This window comes from Arachis hypogaea, chromosome 8, assembly GCF_003086295.3.
Source record: "Arachis hypogaea cultivar Tifrunner chromosome 8, arahy.Tifrunner.gnm2.J5K5, whole genome shotgun sequence".
NCBI classification, from domain to species: domain Eukaryota; kingdom Viridiplantae; phylum Streptophyta; class Magnoliopsida; order Fabales; family Fabaceae; genus Arachis; species Arachis hypogaea.
In genome coordinates this window covers 27,094,306-27,114,919 of record NC_092043.1, presented here as the reverse complement: position 1 = coordinate 27,114,919, position 20,614 = coordinate 27,094,306, and the positions used below count along the sequence as shown (strand labels likewise).

Below are 20,614 nucleotides of genomic sequence, written 5' to 3'. Positions count from 1 at the left end.
TCCTACTCCATGAAATTAAAGAAGATCATAGAATCATGAGAGAGGAGCAACAAAGGCAACGAAGAGACATTGAGGAGCTCAAGCACTCCATTAGATCTTCAAGAGGAAGAACAAGCCGCCATCACTAAGGTGGACCCGTTCTTTAATCTCCTTGTTCTTTATCTTCTATTTTTCGAATCTTTATGCTTATGTTTATCCATGTTTGTGTCTTATTACATGATCATTAGTATCTTAGTGTCTATGCCTTAAAGCTATGAATGTCCTATGAATCCATCACCTCTCTTAAATGAAAAATGCTTTAATCACAAAAGAACAAGAAGTACAGGATTTCGAATTCATCTTTGAAACTAGTTGAATTAGTTTGATGTGGTGACAATGCTTTTTGTTTTCTGAATGAATGCTTGAACAGTGCATATGTCTTTTGAATTTGTTGTTTTAAGAATGTTAAAATTGTTGGCTCTTGAAAGAATGATGGAAAAGGAGAAATGTTATTGAGGATCTGAAAAATCATCAAAGTGATTCTTGAAGCAAGAAAAAGCAGTGAATACAAAAAAAAGAAAAAAAATGAAAAGAAAAGAAAAACGAAAAGAAAAGAAAGAGAAAAAGAAAAGAAAAAAATAAAGTTTTGATCCAAGGCAAAAAGAGTGTGCTTAAGAACCCTGGACATCTCTAATTGGGGACACTAGCAAAGCTGAGTCACAATCTGAAAAGGTTCACCCAATTATGTGTCTGTGGCATGTATGTATCCGGTGGTAATACTGGAAGACAGAGTGCTTTGGGCCACAGCCAAGACTCATAAAGTAGCTATGTTCAAGAATCATTATACTTCATTAGGAGAAACAATAACACTATCTGAGTTCTGAGTTCCTATAGAGGCCAATCATTCTAAACTTCAAAGGATAAAAGTGAGATGCCAAAACTGTTCAGAAGCAAAAAGCTACTAGTCCCGCTCATCTAGTTGGAGCTTAGTTTCTTTGATATTTTGGAGTCTATAGTATATTCTCTTCTTTTTTTCTATTTTGATTTTCAGTTGCTTGGGGACAAGCAACAATTTAAGTTTGGTGTTGTGATGAGCGGATAATTTATACGCTTTTTGGCATTGTTTTCAGTATGTTTTTAGTATATTTTAGTTAGTTTTTAGTATACTTTTATTAGTTTTTAGTTAAAATTCACTTTTCTAGACTTTACTTTGAGTTTGTGTGTTTTTCTGTGATTTCAGGTATTTTCTGGCTGAAATTGAGGGTCCTGAGCAAAAATCTGATTCAGAGGCTGAAAAGGATTGCAGATGCTGTTGGATTCTGACCTCCCTGCACTCGAAGTGGATTTTCTGGAGCTACAGAAGCCCAATTGGCGCGCTCTCAACGGCGTTGGAAAGTAGACATCCTGGGCTTTCCAGAAATGTATAATAGTCCATACTTTGCCCGAGATTTGATGGCCCAAACCGGCGTTGCAAATCAGCTTCAGAATTCCCAGCGTTTAACGCCGGAACTGGCATAAGAATTGGAGTTAAACGCCCAAACTGGCATAAAAGCTGGCGTTTAACTCCAGAAAAAGTCTCTACACGAAAAGTATCAATGCTCAGCCCAAGCACACACCAAGTGGACCCCGGAAGTGGATTTTTATGTCATTTACACATTTCTGTATACCCTAGGTTACTAGTTCACTATTAATAGGATCTTTTGACATTGTATCTGTACCTCATGACACTTTACACGTTTCTTTGTGTACCTTCCATGGCATGAGTCTCTAAACCCCATGGTTGGGGGTGAGGAGCTCTGCTGTGTCTTGATGGATTAATGCAATTACTACTGTTTTTCATTCAATCATGCTTGCTTCCATTCTAAGATATTACTTGTTCTTAAACCGGAAGAATGTGATGATCCGTGACACTCATCATCATTCTCAACTATGAACGTGTGCCTGACAACCACCTCCGTTCTACCTTAGATTATGTATATATCTCTTGGATTCTTTAATCAGAGTCTTCGTGGTATAAGCTAGAACTGATGGCGGCATTCAAGAGAATCCGGAAGGTCTAAACCTTGTCTGTGGTATTCTGAGTAGGATTCAATGATTGAATGACTGTGACGTGCTTCAAACTCCTGAAGGCGGGGCGTTAGTGACAGATGCAAAAGAATCACTGGATTCTATTCTGGCCTGATTGAGAACCGACAGATGGATAGCCGTGCCGTGACAGGGTGCGTTGAACATTTCCATTGAGAGGATGGGAGGTAGCCACTGACAACAGTGAAACCCTTGCATACAGCTTGCCATGGAAGGAGCCTTGCGTGCTTGAAGAAGAAGACAGTAGGAAAGCAGAGATTCAGAAGATGGAGCATCTCCAAAACCTCAACCTGTTCCCCATTACTGCAAAACAAGTACTTATTTCATGTCCTTTTGCTTTTTACAATCAACCCTGATAATTATTGATATCCTGACTAAGATTTACAAGATAACCATAGCTTGCTTCAAGCCGACAATCTCCGTGGGATCGACCCTTACTCACGTAAGGTATTACTTGGACGACCCAGTGCACTTGCTGGTTAGTTGTGCGGAATTGCAAAAGTGTGATTGCAATTTCGTGCACCAAGTTTTTGGCGCCGTTGCCGGGGATTGTTCGAGTTTGGACAACTGACGGCTTATCTTGTTGCTTAGATTAGGACTATTTTATTTTAGTTGGTTTAGAGTCTTTTATTTGAGTTTAGTTTCATATTTTAAGTTTGGTGTCAATTGCATGCTTTTGTTTTTCTTTTAATTTTCGAATTTGCATGCCCTTAGTCCCTTTTTGATCTTTAAAAAATTCTAGGTTTGGTGTTTTCCTTGTGTTTTCCTTTAGATTTTCGAAAATTAGTGTTTGATTTTCTAAAAATTTTAAGTTTGGTGTCATTCTGTTGTTTTTCTCTTTCCTCATTTCAAAAAAAAAAAATCAAATCGTTTTCAAAATAATTTTCAATCATATCTTTTTAATTGCCAATTCCAAAATCTTTTTAATTAGTTGATTGATTTAGTTTCCAATTTGCTTTGATTTTATTTTTCTTTTAGTTTTCGAAATTTTATTTTATTTTCCTTTTGTTTTATTTTATTATTTTCGGTCATTTTTTTTTAAAAAATAATAATCTACTTGCAATCCATATCATTTCCCTTTCTCCATCATGGACCTAAGTGGAATTGAGCAGTCCAGAAGAACTTTGGGGTCATATGCTAACCCCATTACAGCTGTATATGGGAGTAGCATCTGTATACCTCCCATCAAAGCATGCAGCTTTGAGCTAAACCCTCAACTCATTATCATGGTGCAACAAAATTGCCAGTATTCCGGTCTTCCACAGGAAGAACCTACTGAGTTTCTGGCACAATTCTTACAACTTGCTGACACAGTACGTGATAAAGAGGTGGATCAGGATGTCTACAGATTATTACTGTTTCCATTTGCTGTAAAAGATCAAGCTAAGAGGTGGTTAAATAACCAACCTACAGTAAGCATAAAGACATGGAAACAGTTATCAGACAAATTCCTGAATCAATTTTACCCTCCAAAAAGGATGACACAGCTAAGGCTGGACATCCAAGGCTTTAAACAAGAGGATAATGAATCCCTTTATAATGCCTGGGAGAGGTATAGAGGTATGCTAAGAAAATGCCCCTCTGAAATATTTTCAGAGTGGGTACAGTTAGACATCTTCTACTATGGGCTTACAGAAAAAGCTCAGATGTCTCTAGACCACTCAGCTGGTGGATCTATACATATGAGGAAGACGATTGAGGAGGCTCAAGAGCTTATAGATACTGTTGCTAGAAATCAACATTTGTACTCTAGCAATGAGTTCTCTACAAAAGAAGAAGTTATGGCAGTAGCCACTGATCCTAATCCTCAAGAACAGATGGTTGAGCTTAATCAGTAATTACACCTGATGGCAAAACAGTTAGCAGAATTTAAAGAGATGCTCCAAGAAACTAAAACTGCTAACAAGAACATAGAATCACAGTTGAATCAGGCAAAATAGCAGTTATCTAAACAGATAACAGAAGAATGCCAAGCAGTTCAACTGAGGAGTGGGAAGACATTGAATAACACTGCTCAAAGTAGCAAAAAGCCAATAAAGGAACAATTGACAGAGGATAGCCAAACCACTATCCAAAATCCCTCTGAGGACAGTAAGAGCCCAGAGAGGAATACTCTTGGCGTTCAAACGCCAGAAAAGGGGGGAAAGTTGGCGTTAAACGCCCATTCCCTGCCCAGTTCTGGCGTTCAAACGCCAGAAAAGGGGGAAAAGTTGGCGTTAAACGCCCATTTTCCACCCAACCCTGGCGTTCAAACGCCAATGGGGAATCAGACACCTGAGAGTGCCGATAGTAACCCCTCTAAAAAGGCTTCTCCAACCACTTCTGTAAGGAATAAACCTGCAGCAACTAAGGTTGAAGAATATAAAGCCAAGATGCCTTATCCTCAGAAACTCCGCCAAGCGGAGCAGGATAAGCAATTTGCCCGCTTTGCAGACTACCTAAGGACTCTTGAAATAAAGATTCCGTTTGCAGAGGCACTTGAGAAAATACCTTCTTATGCTAAGTTTATGAAAGAGATCTTAAGTCATAAGAAGGATTGGAGAGAAACTGAAAAAGTATTTCTCACTGAAGAATGCAGTGCAGTCATTCTGAAAAGCTTACCAGAAAAGCTTCAAGATCCAGGAAGCTTTATGATACCATGCACATTAGAAGGTGCTTGCACCAAGACAGCCCTGTGTGACCTTGGAGCAAGCATCAATCTAATACCTGCATCCACTATCAGAAAGCTTGGGTTGACTGAAGAAGTCAAACCAACCCGGATATGCTCCAACTTGCTGATGGCTCCATTAAATATCCATCAGGCATAATTGAGGACATGATTGTCAAGGTTGGGACATTTGCCTTTCCAACTGACTTTGTAGTGCTAGAAATGGAGGAGCACAAGAGTGAAACTCTCATTCTAGGAAGACCTTTCCTAGCAACTGGACGGACCCTCATTGACGTCCAAAAAGGGGAATTAACCCTGAGAGTCAATGAGGATGAGTTCAAGTTGAATGTTGTCAAAGCTATGCAGCATCCAGACACATCAAATGACTGCATGAGCACTGATATTATTGACTCTTTGGTGGAGGAGGTCAATATGACTGAAAGTCTTGAATCAGAGCTAGATGACATCTTTAAAGATGTTCAGCCTGATCTGGAGGAACTAAAGGAAATAAAAGAAATTCTGAAAATTCCTCAAGAAGAAGATAAACCTCCTAAACCAGAGCTCAAGCCACTACCACCATCCCTGAAATATGCATTTTTGGGAGAAGGTGACACTTTTCCAGTGATCATAAGCTCTGCTTTAAATCCACAGGAAGAGGAAGCACTAATTCAAGTGCTAAGGACACACAAGACAGCTCTTGGGTGGTCCATAAGTGATCTTAAGGGCATTAGCCCAGCAAGATGCATGCACAAGATCCTATTGGAGGATGATGCTAAGCCAGTGGTTCAACCACAAAGGCGGCTAAATCCAGCCATGAGGGAGGTGGTGCAGAAAGAGGTCACTAAGTTACTAGAGGCTGGGATTATTTATCCTATTTCTGACAGCCCCTGGGTGAGCCCTGTCCATGTTGTCCCCAAGAAGGTAGGCATAACAGTGGTTCATAATGAAAAGAATGAATTGGTTCCTACAAGAACAGTTACAGGGTGGCGTATGTGTATTGACTACAGAAGGCTCAATACAGCCACCAGGAAGGATCATTTTCCTTTACCATTCATAGACCAGATGCTAGAGAGACTGGCAGGTCATGAATATTACTGCTTTTTGGATGGCTATTCAGGTTACAACCAAATTGCAGTAGATCCTCAAGACCAAGAGAAAACAGCATTTACATGTCCTTCTGGAGTATTTGCCTACAGAAGGATGCCTTTTGGTCTGTGCAATACACCTGCAACCTTTCAGAGGTGCATGCTCTCTATCTTCTCAGATATGGTAGAGAAATTTTTGGAAGTCTTTATGGATGACTTTTCAGTATTTGGAGACTCATTCAGCTCCTGCCTTAACCATCTAGCACTTGTTCTGAAAAGATGCCAAGAGACTAACCTGGTCTTAAACTGGGAAAAATGTCACTTTATGGTGACTGAAGGAATTGTCCTTGGGCACAAAATTTCAAGCAATGGAATAGAGGTGGATAAGGCAAAGGTAGAGGCAATTGAAAAATTACCACCACCTGCAAATGTTAAGGCAATCAGAATCTTTCTGGGGCATGCAGGATTCTACAGAAGGTTTATAAGGGATTTTTCAAAAATTGCCAAACCTCTGAGTAATCTGCTAGCTGCTGACACTCCATTTATTTTTGATAATGAGTGTCTGCAGGCGTTTGAGACTTTGAAAGCTAAGCTGGTCACAGCACCAGTCATCTCTGCACCAGACTAGACATTACCATTTGAACTAATGTGTGATGCCAGTGACCATGCCATTGGTGCAGTATTGGGACAAAGGCATGGTAAGCTTCTGCACGTCATTTATTATGGCAGCCGTATTCTAAATGATGCACAGAAGAACTACACAACCACAGAAAAGGAGTTACTTGCAGTGGTTTATGCCATTGACAAGTTCAGATCTTATTTAGTAGGATCAAAAGTGATTGTCTACACTGACCATGCTGCTCTTAAATATCTACTCACAAAGCAGGATTCAAAACCCAGGCTCATAAGATGGGTGTTGCTTCTGCAAGAGTTTGATATAGAAATAATAGACAGAAAAGGGACAGAGAATCAAGTAGCTGATCACCTGTCAAGGATAGAACCAGTAGCAGGAGCATCCCTCCTTCCTACTGAGATCTCTGAAACCTTTCCGGATGAGCAATTATTTGCTATTCAGGAAGCTCCGTGGCTTACAGACAGTGCAAACTATAAGACTCAAGGTTCTCCTTCTGTAACCATGGAGAGGAAGCATGAAGAGCTTCTCTCAAAACAGAGTCAAACAAAGCCCCCACAGTCAAACTCTAAGTTTGGTGTTGGGAGGCCACCACCAACTTCTAAGTTTGGTGTTGAACCCCCACATTCAAACTCTAAGTTTGGTGTTGGGAGGTTCCAACATTGCTCTGAACATCTGTGAGGCTCCATGAGAGCCCACTGTCAAGCTACTGACATTAAAGAAGCGCTTGTTGGGAGGCAACCCAATGTTATATTTATTATTTTCCTTTGTTATTTTATGTTTTCTATAGGTTGATGATCCTGGGAAGTCACAAATTCAATTGAAAAAGCAGAAACAGAATGAAAAATAGGAAGAAAAATAGCACACCCTGGAGGAAAACCTTGCTGGCGTTTAAACGCCAGTAAGGGCAGCAAATGGGCGTTTAACGCCCAGTCTGGCACTATTCTGGGCGTTTAACACCAGAAAGGGGCACCAGACTGGCGTTAAACGCCAGGAATGGGCACCAAGCTGGCGTTAAACGCCAGAAATGGGCACCAGCCCGGCGTTTAACGCCAGGATTGGCAGTAGGAGCATTTTTGCTCGCCACTTGGTGCAGGGATGAATTATCCTTGACACCTCAGGATCTGTGGACCCCACAGGATCCCCATCTACCCCACCACTCTCTCTCTTCTTTCTTCTTTTGCTCGAGGACGAGCAAACCTTCTAAGTTTGGTGTGGTAAAAGCGTTGCTTTTTGTTTCTCTATAATCATTTATGGCACCAAAGGCCGGAGAAACCTATAGAATGAGGAAAGGGAAGGCAAAAGCTTCCACCTCCGAGCCATGGGAGATGGAGATATTCACCTCAAGGGATGCACTTTCCACCACAAAACTATTGGGAGCAAATCAACACCTCCCTAGAAGAATTGAGTTCCAACATGGGACAACTAAGGGTGAAGCACCAAGAACATTCCATCCTACTCCATGAAATTAAAGAAGATCATAGAATCATGAGAGAGGAGCAACAAAGGCAACGAAGAGACATTGAGGAGCTCAAGCACTCCATTAGATCTTCAAGAGGAAGAACAAGCCGCCATCACTAAGGTGGACCCGTTCTTTAATCTCCTTGTTCTTTATCTTCTATTTTTCGAATCTTTATGCTTATGTTTATCCATGTTTGTGTCTTATTACATGATCATTAGTATCTTAGTGTCTATGCCTTAAAGCTATGAATGTCCTATGAATCCATCACCTCTCTTAAATGAAAAATGCTTTAATCACAAAAGAACAAGAAGTACAGGATTTCGAATTCATCTTTGAAACTAGTTGAATTAGTTTGATGTGGTGACAATGCTTTTTGTTTTCTGAATGAATGCTTGAACAGTGCATATGTCTTTTGAATTTGTTGTTTTAAGAATGTTAAAATTGTTGGCTCTTGAAAGAATGATGGAAAAGGAGAAATGTTATTGAGGATCTGAAAAATCATCAAAGTGATTCTTGAAGCAAGAAAAAGTAGTGAATACAAAAAAAAGAAAAAAAATGAAAAGAAAAGAAAAACGAAAAGAAAAGAAAGAGAAAAAGAAAAGAAAAAAATAAAGTTTTGATCCAAGGCAAAAAGAGTGTGCTTAAGAACCCTGGACACCTCTAATTGGGGACACTAGCAAAGCTGAGTCACAATCTGAAAAGGTTCACCCAATTATGTGTCTGTGGCATGTATGTATCCGGTGGTAATACTGGAAGACAGAGTGCTTTGGGCCACAGCCAAGACTCATAAAGTAGCTATGTTCAAGAATCATTATACTTCATTAGGAGAAACAATAACACTATCTGAGTTCTGAGTTCCTATAGAGGCCAATCATTCTAAACTTCAAAGGATAAAAGTGAGATGTCAAAACTGTTCAGAAGCAAAAAGCTACTAGTCCCGCTCATCTAGTTGGAGCTTAGTTTCTTTGATATTTTGGAGTCTATAGTATATTCTCTTCTTTTTTTCTATTTTGATTTTCAGTTGCTTGGGGACAAGCAACAATTTAAGTTTGGTGTTGTGATGAGCGGATAATTTATACGCTTTTTGGCATTGTTTTCAATATGTTTTTAGTATATTTTAGTTAGTTTTTAGTATACTTTTATTAGTTTTTAGTTAAAATTCACTTTTCTGGACTTTACTTTGAGTTTGTGTGTTTTTCTGTGATTTCAGGTATTTTCTGGCTGAAATTGAGGGTCCTGAGCAAAAATCTGATTCAGAGGCTGAAAAGGACTGCAGATGCTGTTGGATTCTGACCTCCCTGCACTCGAAGTGGATTTTCTGGAGCTACAGAAGCCCAATTGGCGCGCTCTCAATGGCGTTGGAAAGTAGACATCCTGGGCTTTCCAGCAATGTATAATAGTCCATACTTTGCCCGAGATTTGATGGCCCAAACCGGCGTTGCAAATCAGCTTCAGAATTCCCGGCGTTTAACGCCGGAACTGGCATAAGAATTGGAGTTAAACGCCCAAACTGGCATAAAAGCTGGCGTTTAACTCCAGAAAAAGTCTCTACACGAAAAGTATCAATGCTCAGCCCAAGCACACACCAAGTGGACCCCGGAAGTGGATTTTTATGTCATTTACACATTTCTGTATACCCTAGGTTACTAGTTCACTATTAATAGGATCTTTTGACATTGTATCTGTACCTCATGACACTTTACACGTTTCTTTGTGTACCTTCCACGGCATGAGTCTCTAAACCCCATGGTTGGGGGTGAGGAGCTCTGCTGTGTCTTGATGGATTAATGCAATTACTACTGTTTTTCATTCAATCATGCTTGCTTCCATTCTAAGATATTACTTGTTCTTAAACCGGAAGAATGTGATGATCCGTGACACTCATCATCATTCTCAACTATGAACGTGTGCCTGACAACCACCTCCGTTCTACCTTAGATTAAGTAGATATCTCTTGGATTCTTTAATCAGAGTCTTCGTGGTATAAGCTAGAACTGATGGCGGCATTCAAGAGAATCCGGAAGGTCTAAACCTTGTCTGTGGTATTCTGAGTAGGATTCAATGATTGAATGACTGTGACGTGCTTCAAACTCCTGAAGGCGGGGCGTTAGTGACAGACGCAAAAGAATCACTGGATTCTATTCCAACCTGATTGAGAACCGACAGATGATTAGTCGTGCTGTGACAGAGCGCATTGAACATTTTCACTGAGAGGACGGGACTGTAGCCACTGACAACGGTGATGCCCAACATACAGCTTGCCATGGAAAGGAGTAAGAAGGATTGGATGAAGACAGTAGGAAAGCAGAGAGACGAAAGGGACAAAGCATCTCCATATGCTTATCTGAAATTCTCACCAATGAATTACATAAGTATCTCTATCTTTATTTTATGCTTTATTCATAAATCATCCATAACCATTTGAATCTGCCTGACTGAGATTTACAAGATGATCATAGCTTGCTTCATACCAACAATCTCCGTGGGATCGACCCTTACTCGTGTAAGGTTGATTACTTGGACGACCCAGTGCACTTGCTGGTTAGTTGTGCGAAGTTGTGAAATTATGTTTAGACCATGGTATTGAGCACCAAGTTTTTGGAGCCATTACCGGGGACTATTTGAGTTGTGAAAAGTAGAGATCACAATTTCGTGCACCAGAAACCCAACAGCATTATCTCATATTTGCCCTTTTATAAAAAAAAAAGAGAATAAAAAATAGAAAAGAGTTCTTCTCCAAGCATGGCAAAATTGAAAGGGACATAGAAGCATTCAAGCTCTGTTTTCACCACAAAATTAGAGTGCATTTCTTCTTCAACCTTGATGTTAGTATCAACATTGTACTACAATCATTCTCAATCTAACCTTACACAAACAGGTTAGGGTTCTACGATCTCTGATGTGAAAAAGTTGTCATTTTTCTTCTTTCCTTCATATGTGAAACGACTTCTGCAGTATGAAATCTGTGGTAGTTCTTGAAATTTTTTATCTTTAATTTGTATTGATAGCTTTATTGTCTCTATCTTTTTATTTTATTCTTTCTTTTTTGCATTGAGCTACGGTGCCTTGTGATTTGAGTGCGTTATTTTGTTCTGTTATGTCATAACTAAGAAATCAAAAGTTGTGATACTAAAAAATCCAGAACTTTTTAAATCTGTTGGTTACAAATAAAATGTTAGGGTTTTATCTATTTCAGATATGGGTAATCTTTTGTATATGCACATTGTTTATTCTGTTGTTGTTAATGTTAAGTTTTGGCTTTTGTACCCCAAAAATGATATTGCAATATCTAAATTTAAAATTCATTAATATAGAAAAAAAATTGCTTTTCATTCAGTGTTTGCTTTAAACATGTTTGATTAATTTTGTAGTTTTAGCATGTAATAGACGTTGGTGATGAAGATTGAAAGTTGTTTTACTGCATAATTTTAACTGTAAGCACGACATGGAAAACATTTTTTTTATGATTTTCCCTTATTCCAAATATGCAATCCTATTTTGGTTGAAAATCAAGAGCATGAATCAGATGTTTCCATAGGTAATCAGAGACTTATATATATCGTTGAGAGTCAAGGACATTTATTAACTGTTCTCAAAGAAAATTGGGAGAGGGATAAGCAACTTTGTACAATAACAATGCTGTGTTATACTGTCCACATGTTATATTTACTTAAAGTGATGGCTAAGAAAGTTGACAAACCCGTAAGAGATCACATTATTGGGAGAGAAGAGATTCGAGCCACTTTGTTACAATAGTTGCGCAAAACTAATAGGTGTCGTGATATTTTACGAATGGGCCCACATGCCTTTCTAGAGTTATGTGCAAAATTAAGGGCAACCGGTCATGTGAAGAATACTATACATGTCACAGTTAAGGAGCAAGTAACTAGATTCTTATATATTATAGGTCATAATGTTAAAAATAGAACCATTTCATTCTTCTTCCACCGATCTGGAGAGACAATCAGTCGTAATTTTCATGCTGTTCTAAGAGCTGTAATCTCACTTGAAGAAGAGTTTCTTCAGCAATCTTCCAGAACAACCATTCCCTCAGAGATTCTTTGAAGCAATAGATTTTATCCATATTTTAAGGTATGATTAGTTGTACATTGAATTAGACAATCATAATTAGTATACAAAACAACTTTTCTTTTTAATTAAGTTATATGTATAGGACTGTGTTGGAGCCATTGATGGAACACATGTCAGAGTCAAGGTTCCAATAGCTGATCAACCTAGATTTCGTGGAAGAAAAGAATGGCCAACTCATAATGTACTTGCTGCGTGTGGCTTTGATATGAGATTCACATATGCTTTAGCAGGATGGGAAGGCACTGCATCTGACTCTAAAGTTCTTAAAAGTGCACTATCAAGGGATGATAGGCTCAAAATTCCAAGAGGTTTATCTATTAAAAAAACTTTGACATGTTTAAATAAAGTGGTGATATCTAAAGTATAGTATTTCTATATGATTTTTTTAGGCAAATTTTATCTTGGGGATGCTGGATTCATGCTTAAACATGCTCTAATAACTCCATATCGAGGCATACGATACCATTTAAAGGAGTTTGATGGACGTGAACCTGAAAATGCATATGAATTATTTAACCTTCGTCATTCTTCGTTACAAAATGTGATCGAAAGATCCTTTGGAGTTTTGAAAAAAAGATTTGCAATTATAGCAGGTGGTACAGAACCTTATTATGACGTAGAGGTTATGGTTGACATTGTCCTAGCATGCATTATACTCCACAAATTTTTAATGGGTGTAGATTCTGACCATCACTTAATTTCTCAAGTGGATCGAGAATTACAAAATAATAATCCAGAAGCCACTAATGAGGAAAGAGAAGAAGTAAATGAAGATTACAGGCGAGGTGTAGTGCTTAGGGATAACATGGCGGCTCAAATGTGGGCTGACTATCAAATTGAAAGATGAGACTTATTTGAACCTTCATCCTTATGAAGGGGAATGAAATTTTTTGAACCAAAGTGAATGTAATGTGTGAATATCATGTGAATGTTAGGACTATTATATGTCAAACTAATATTTTCAAAGGTGTAATACTCATGAGTATCGTGAAAAGCATGATATTACTATGTATGAAGTGTGTAGTTGAAACATTCACTTATGATGATAATTATTTTTTAAAATTAATTAAATTACTTGTATTATAGGAATTACTTCTAAAGGTAATGTTCATGGTTAATTGATGAATTCATCATTAACACTTTTTATATTATTATTTCATTGAAGTTAATTTATAGAAGATTGTTTTTATAATTTAGCTCTTAATTTTTCAGGTTAAGACCAAATGGCAAAGAAGATGGCATCTCAAGGTGACACATCAATCAAAGACAATTTAAGATGGACTGAAGAAATGGATGCATTTTTCCTTGATGCTTTGATTGAAGAATGTAACAAAAGAAACAGAGTTGACGGTACTTTTACAACAACTGCATATGACAACGTTCTTGAAACTCTAAAAGCTTCATTTGGGAACCATCTTCGTAAAGATAATCTTAAGAATAGACTGAAGACTTTGAAGGATCACTTTGGAGTTTGTTACGATCTCTTTCATAACTTGTGTATTTTTATGGAACCCAGAAATCAAACTCTTTACCGCTGAACCTGAAGTTTGGGCGGATTTAATTAAGGTAATTAATTTCATGATAAGTTGTTACTAAAGTTTATAGATACCTTTGCGCATGATAAGTTGCAGTATGAAATTATTTTGACCCGTGATTCTAAATGATTAAAATTCTTTACAAGTGTCAAATTTACACACAATATATGCTTCCTCTATCTAAAAAATTTTAACAAATAATTAATATGTGAGGACTAGATTTTCATGAAGCTATTGCTCTTGTATATACTTATTTATGAAACTACTCACAACTTAAGGAAAGAAAATCGTATAATTAAATTAACATATATGCATCTATTTTTTTATATAGACAAGACCAGATGCAAAAACGTGGATGCGAACTCCCATCAAACATTATGATAACTTGTATTTTATATACGGTCAAGACAGAATAACTGAAAATATTGCTGGAAGTGCCAAAGAAAGAAATAAAAGTATGGCCAAGATGAAGAAAACAATTAATTTGAACGAAGATGAATACCAGGGGTTTGACTGTGAGTAGAATGATTGGCAACCTACTACTCATTCAACTAGCTTTGTTGTAGAGGAGAGTCCTGATTTAGGTAACTCAAACCAATCTAATGGAACATAAGGAAATTATAGAGGTTCTAAGCGTAAAGGTATTCAAGGATTGACAGATATGTTGAAGGATGGGAATAATTACTATGATAAATCACTTGGTATTGCTTTGAAGCAAATGTTAACAGCTGAAAGGCAAGCTGAAACAGCTGAGAAACAAGATATGCTAGTAGAAAGACAAGTTCTGATAGCTGAAGAACAAATTCAAGTTGCCAAGATCCAAGCTCAAGCTGTTGAGAGAGGAATTACATTCCTAAAACAAAGTAGAGCTCGAATTTACTCTGAAAATGATGTGTATAACGAGATAAAGAAATTGGGTGTTGTCAAAGAGATCTTTTGGAGTTGTTACCGTTTTCTCTGTAGAGATGAAAGAGCAAAAGGAGAATTTTTTGATGTTCCCTTTGAAGATTGCCACGGTGCATTATATGACTTAATGAAAGAAGCTGGTGCAATTTAAGAGGAACGCAATCAATAATGGTAAAATATATTTTGTGCATGTTTATAATTTTAGGATCTAATGTTGTATAATCTTAGTAGAGCCTCTATATTTTGTAATTAATATACTCATGAGAGTCTTAAAAGAGGCTTATGATTGGTATATGCTTATGCATTTTAAATATGTAGTTATATATCTTGGATATTGACTGAAGTATATATTTAATGCATCAAAAATTCCATATTATAATATTAGTGTTGTTGTAGTTGCTCTTTGATTAATAGACCCTGAAAACTACCAGAATTTATGTGGTTGATTATATTGAGAGTGCTAGAATTTCAAAGGTGGTATGCAGATTATTTGGTGTTAATAAATTTGTGTTGTTGATATATTAGTTGGATAGTAGATTAGTATTGTGCTTGGAATTTGAAACATATAATTTTTCTTATTGAAGATAACAAATTTATAAGAATTAGTTTTAAAATATATGAAACTTCAAATCCTTCAAAATATATATACTATTAAAAGAGCAAACACATGTGTTAGAATTTTTTTTATTGTTGATGTGTATGAAGAGAATTCAATAGAATTTGTATTAGCTATCCATCATGCTTTGCATGAATCAGGCTGGAGTTTTTTTTTAATAATTTAAACAATACATTATATTTTGTTTTAAATTGCATGAAGTGATACATTGTGTGATGTATAATTTTATTTGGTATGACTCAAACTTATTGTAATATAAAAAAATATTATTGATGATCTATCTTTAAATTATTAATTCTATTAATATATTTAATTTTATTTTAATTATTTTAAATTAAATAATAAATTTAAATACATAGAATACCCTTTTTATAATACAAGAACAAAAATATCATTTACTACTAGTTTATTCTTCTTTCTTCTTAATTTTCTTTCTAACCAAACAAAGAAAATTATTTTTTATTTTCTTTTCTTTCTTTCCATTTTCCTTTCATCCAAACAACTTAAGAGAAAATAAAAATACATTCAAATTCTTTCCTTTCTTTTATTTCCTTTCTATTTCCTTCTTTTCTATTTCCATCTTCCCATCCAAACAAACCCTTAATGAGAGATTATTTAAAAATCGTACGAGAAAAAAATTATAAACTAAAAAAAAAGTTAACACAATTCCATATTAGTTTGGTTTTGAATTTTTGTTTGTTTTTGACGTTTTTGTTTAATTTTGGCATTAGTTTGTGAAACATAAAATTATTACTTTGTTTATCGTGACATAGAACCGATTTGGTTTGATTTGTTTTTGTTTCTGTCCTGATATTGGTGATTATAATATTAAATTAGATAGAGTAAAATTATGTTATTATAATAAAAATTGAAAACAGACCTTATTACATTTTAAAAATTGAACCAAAATATATACGAATCTCGTTCTTTTTTCTCTTTTTTCTTTTACTATTGTAAAAGACTAAACCGAAAAAATTGTCGACTTACTTTGTCACACATTTTAAATTTAAAAAAAAAAAAAGAGGAATGCTACACATACAAGTCATTTGGTTTACAAGTCATATAAGTTGGAAGAAACTTAACAAAAAGCAGACTAGTCCATATACGATTTTCATTGCGTGCTTCGCGTTCTTCTTTCTCCTCCTCCTCTTCCTTCTTCTTCTCCTTCATCTTCTCCTACTCTTCTTCTTCTTCCTCCATGAAATTGAGTTTCTTGTCAAATTTGTTCGATCTCCTTCGTGATCTATTTAGAATTCTATCTAATTTTGAAATTTTTCATTATTCTATCTAATATTAACATAACCTATTCTATGAGAGATTCTTTTATATTTCAAAATCCAAGGTATAATATTATTATGTATAGTATTCTAAATCTAGAATACTAATAAATGCGATATATTAGATACTCAATTTGTGAGTATATTTAACAAGAAATAGAAATATATATATTATTATCTTAGGGTAGGGCTATACGGACTCGAACCGTAGACCTTCTCGGTAAAACAAATCAAACTGTTTATTAGAAAAATGATTTTTAAACAATGAATACATTAAATCAAAAAAAGATTCCAGTATTCTCTCTCATTATCACCTGTGCAGGGCTAGTGTTTTTACAAGAAATCTCTAGCCAACCTTCCTGTAAAAGATCTTTTCTTAACATCAAGTTTGTTGGTACTGGATAAAAAGGATAACTCCAACAATATCTTTGTCCTCAACGCCGCTTAATTTCCCGGAATTAGTCACCTCAACACCCTTCGATCTCTTTGCCTTTTCATTCGTTGTTTTATCTGTGTTTATCATTGGTATTCTTGCTTCGTTTTTTTACAGGAATTCACCCAAAGGATTACAAAAATACACCCAAAATTCGTTGAAGTACACCTTATGCATAATTCAGAACTCTTCCTCTTCCTCCTCTTCATCTTCTTCTGCTGCTTCTTCTTCTTTTTCATTTTCTTATTTCATATTCTCATAATTTTTTTTGGAGGAAAAAATCAAACAAAAAAAATATATAATGTTGTAAAACCAAAAGAAAAACGAGGAGAAACACGACGATGAAGATGAACACTTCAAAATGAAGAAAAAGAAGAAGCACGGGAAAAAGAGGAAGAAGGAGAAGAAAAAGAAGAGGTATGGAGAAAGAAAAAAAAATAACTTATATAACTTGTATAAAAAAACAGTTGTATATGCAGAATTCCTCAAAATAAAATGCCTTATTCAAATTTTCATTTTCTCAAAGCCTATAAAACCTTCACATCTAAACCTTTAAAATAATGTTAATATTATATTAAAATATAGATAAGAGTGTAAGTAGTAATGGACCTTACCTTAAGATATCAATCTGTTATTAGTTGGGAGTAAGTGTACATCTATGTGAAAAGTGACCAGGTCAGCACTAAATATTAGTTTTATAAAATTTTTATTTTTTAAAAATAATTTATAAAAATTATATTTTAAAAGATATTTTTTTAAAAAAAGATATCAATTATATTTAATAAAATCAAACTAAAAATAACTTAAATGCTTTCAATAATATTTTTATCTTTTAAAAATTACAAATATAACTATATAATTTTTTTATTTATCAAATACAATAAAAATTTTGTATTTTTTAAAAATACAAACATTTCTTTTAAAAACTTTATCAAATCATGCACAATTCGATAAAGTAAATCATGATATTCACCCATATGTATAAAAAATTAAAACGACCAAGACTATATTACTAACAAATTTTATTAACCCAAAGTTACCTGTGAACGGATTGCCCAATTGGTTAGTCCTTGAACGGATTGACGTGTAAAAGTAATTAAAGAACAAACATAGTAAAATTATATCCTCTCTACTCTCTAGGGGAAAACAAAGAAGCCTGTATATGACTAGGCGTACAATGCTATTAAATTAATTAATTATATATTTATGTATATTTATAAACTATTTTTTATGTGTGTTACGTTTTAACATACGATTGATTTATCATGGCATATACACCTTTTGTCTTTTTCCCCTTGTAAAATCTTTGTTTTGTTAAATGTTGGTCAAAGATGCAAAAAACATTTGTTGGGGAAAACAAAAAAAGAAAAACAAGGGAATAGTGGTAGAGAAAGCTTCAACTTTAGTTGGCTGAACCTGGCATGCCAAAATTCAGAATTGACCACCCCCAAGTCGAAGTGCGAGACAGTTGTATTGTTGCATCATTCAACAAACACCTAGAGGACAATAATAAGTGATTCAGTGAAACAGCATTCGATAGGTATGGCCAAGGCCAACAATTTTAAATCAATAAAATAAATAAAAAGGGCAAACGGAAAATGAAATCTTGCATGGAATCCACAGCCCTTGCCAAACACCTCCCAAGACAGAACACAACCACAACCATACATGTAGCCAAAAGAGTGATAGTAAGGAAACACAACGCTCTTCTTTCTTTTTTTTCTTCTTTTCCCTCTGATCTTTTGGCAAATAGGCCCATGATTATGTTATGCAAAAAGGTGAAGGAAGTAATTCATGAAACGCATGATATATGAAGCATCATCATGATGAACCCAACAAACAAACATGCCCCCAAATTCCCCAAAACAAGCATCATGATCATCATCTAAAGCCAACACTTTATCCCCAACAATAGAATCCAAATCAGTGCATATTGAACAAGGTGATTTGTCATCCTATTTGTTCAGCAGAGTTTAGCAATTGAGGATCAATTTGAAAGAACAGCATATCAGAAATCGGGACATTGATCTTGAAAGAATGCTTAATCGCTTACAAAGAATATGTTACTAATAAAACATGAATATAGACATTAATTAAACAAATCAAATAATTTAACACCGAGAAGGGAAACAAGCTTCGCTTCTTCTTCTTCTTTTTTCTTCCCAAATTGTACTGCGTTCACTTCATCACCAGCAAACTCCCCTCCTTCTACAGCAGTAGCCAGTTCTATGTTATTTACAAACATGAATCTCAATGTTTTTTTCTCTCAAAATTTGACTGAATCAATCTTCCAAGACCCAAGTTCTTCTTCTCCCTGAGTTTCTATTGAAAAACGAACTTGAATAGCTGTGACTTCTACTCACTGATCCATGCTCAGAACCTGAATACGACGATGACGAAGAGGAACGTGACCTAGATCCAATTCTCCCGAAGAAGGAAAAGAAATTGCGGAAAATTCTTCCAATTCCGCGATTCTCCCTAACCCTACTGCTTCCAACTGCGCGGGATATTCTTCTAGAACCACCGTTCGAGTTTCCTCCATTGCTTCCACCGCTGCCTCCGCCGTCCATCTCGGTATACACGACGGGCAAACGGTTCTCGCCGGATCTTCGGCCGCCGGAGAATCTTCCGACGGCGAAACCGCCTCCCGGCAACCTCCATATGGTCAACCCTACCGCTTCCTCATCGATCTGACCGGCGACTCTCCCTTCCGCCGCGTTCTGATCGGACGGCAGCTCGTGGCGGCACACAGGGCACGAATTCCGCATCGTGAGCCACGGCATGATGCAATCGGAGTGGTATAGGTGTTTACACGGCATCTCACGCGCCTCCGCACCGAGCTCAAAGGCTTCCTTGCACACGGCGCAGTAAGTTTCCGTCTCCACGTGAGAGCCTCCGATCTCAACCGTTGGCATTGACTCTATCGCCGCCTTCGATGCCGGCGGATTCTCCGGCCGACCAAATCCGTTGATCTCGATCTGAGAGAACTGCTCTAGTAACCTATCGAATCCAGATCCGAGCAAAAACTCTGACATCGTCGGCGGCAGAGGACGAAGACCGGAACCATCGCCGTCGTCATAGTACAACTCGAAAGTGGAACCCTCGTTATCGCCTCCGGCAGCGCCATCCTCCCCTGGTCCACGGAGAACGATAACCGGGTTAAACGGCGAGCGGCTGCCAGCGTTTCGGCGCCTCCGGCGGAAGCCTTGGCGGCGAGATGCTTGAAGACCGTCGGCGAAGAGAGACATGGCAGGGGACTGGCCGGCATGGATCTCTTCAACGAAACCGCTTTGGCAGTGGGGGCAAACGACGTCGTGTCGGTCGAGAAGGTGAACGAAACGTGTACAGCTGTAGCACCAATACGACGCCGTCGTGGCGTGAGTTATATCCGAGTTCATTTCTTTCGTCCAACGAGTTGACTCGTTCTTTGAAAGAGAGAATCAGAGAGAAAGAGAGTAAAAGAGGAACGAAATTAGTAGTAGGAAGAATGTGTTTGAGAGAGAGGTTTTATTTAAGGAGAGAAAAGGCTTGGCGTGTTTCAAACGCGGTTTTGATCTTCTCACCAAACAGTGCCCTAAACTCACACTTGTTCTGAATCGAACATACAAGGCAATTTCCACTTTTTATTTATTTACTCATAATAAAATTCATCTATCAACTAATCAATTCAAAAAATGTTTTGTTACAAAATTTATTAAGGTTATCAATTTTAAAAAGATAAAAATTTATTTTTTAGACATATTTATCGATTTATGATTCAAATAATTATGATTTTTTTTTGTAAATCTTTTGTCTATTTTAAAATCTCAAATTCTTAAATGTTTAAAATAAGGATGATTTAGGGAGATTTTGACTAAAATTAAATT

General features: G+C 36.6%; 1 protein-coding gene across 1 annotated transcript; it reads right to left on the bottom strand.

The window, feature by feature from the left end:
- Positions 1-18,754: 18,754 nt before the first annotated feature.
- On the bottom strand, positions 18,755-20,391 carry LOC112706678 (E3 ubiquitin-protein ligase RDUF2). Its single transcript, XM_025758101.3, has one exon. The coding sequence runs from the start codon at positions 20,144-20,146 to the stop codon at positions 19,031-19,033; it is 1,116 nt and encodes a 371-aa protein (XP_025613886.1). The 5' UTR covers positions 20,147-20,391; the 3' UTR covers positions 18,755-19,030.
- Positions 20,392-20,614: the final 223 nt, after the last annotated feature.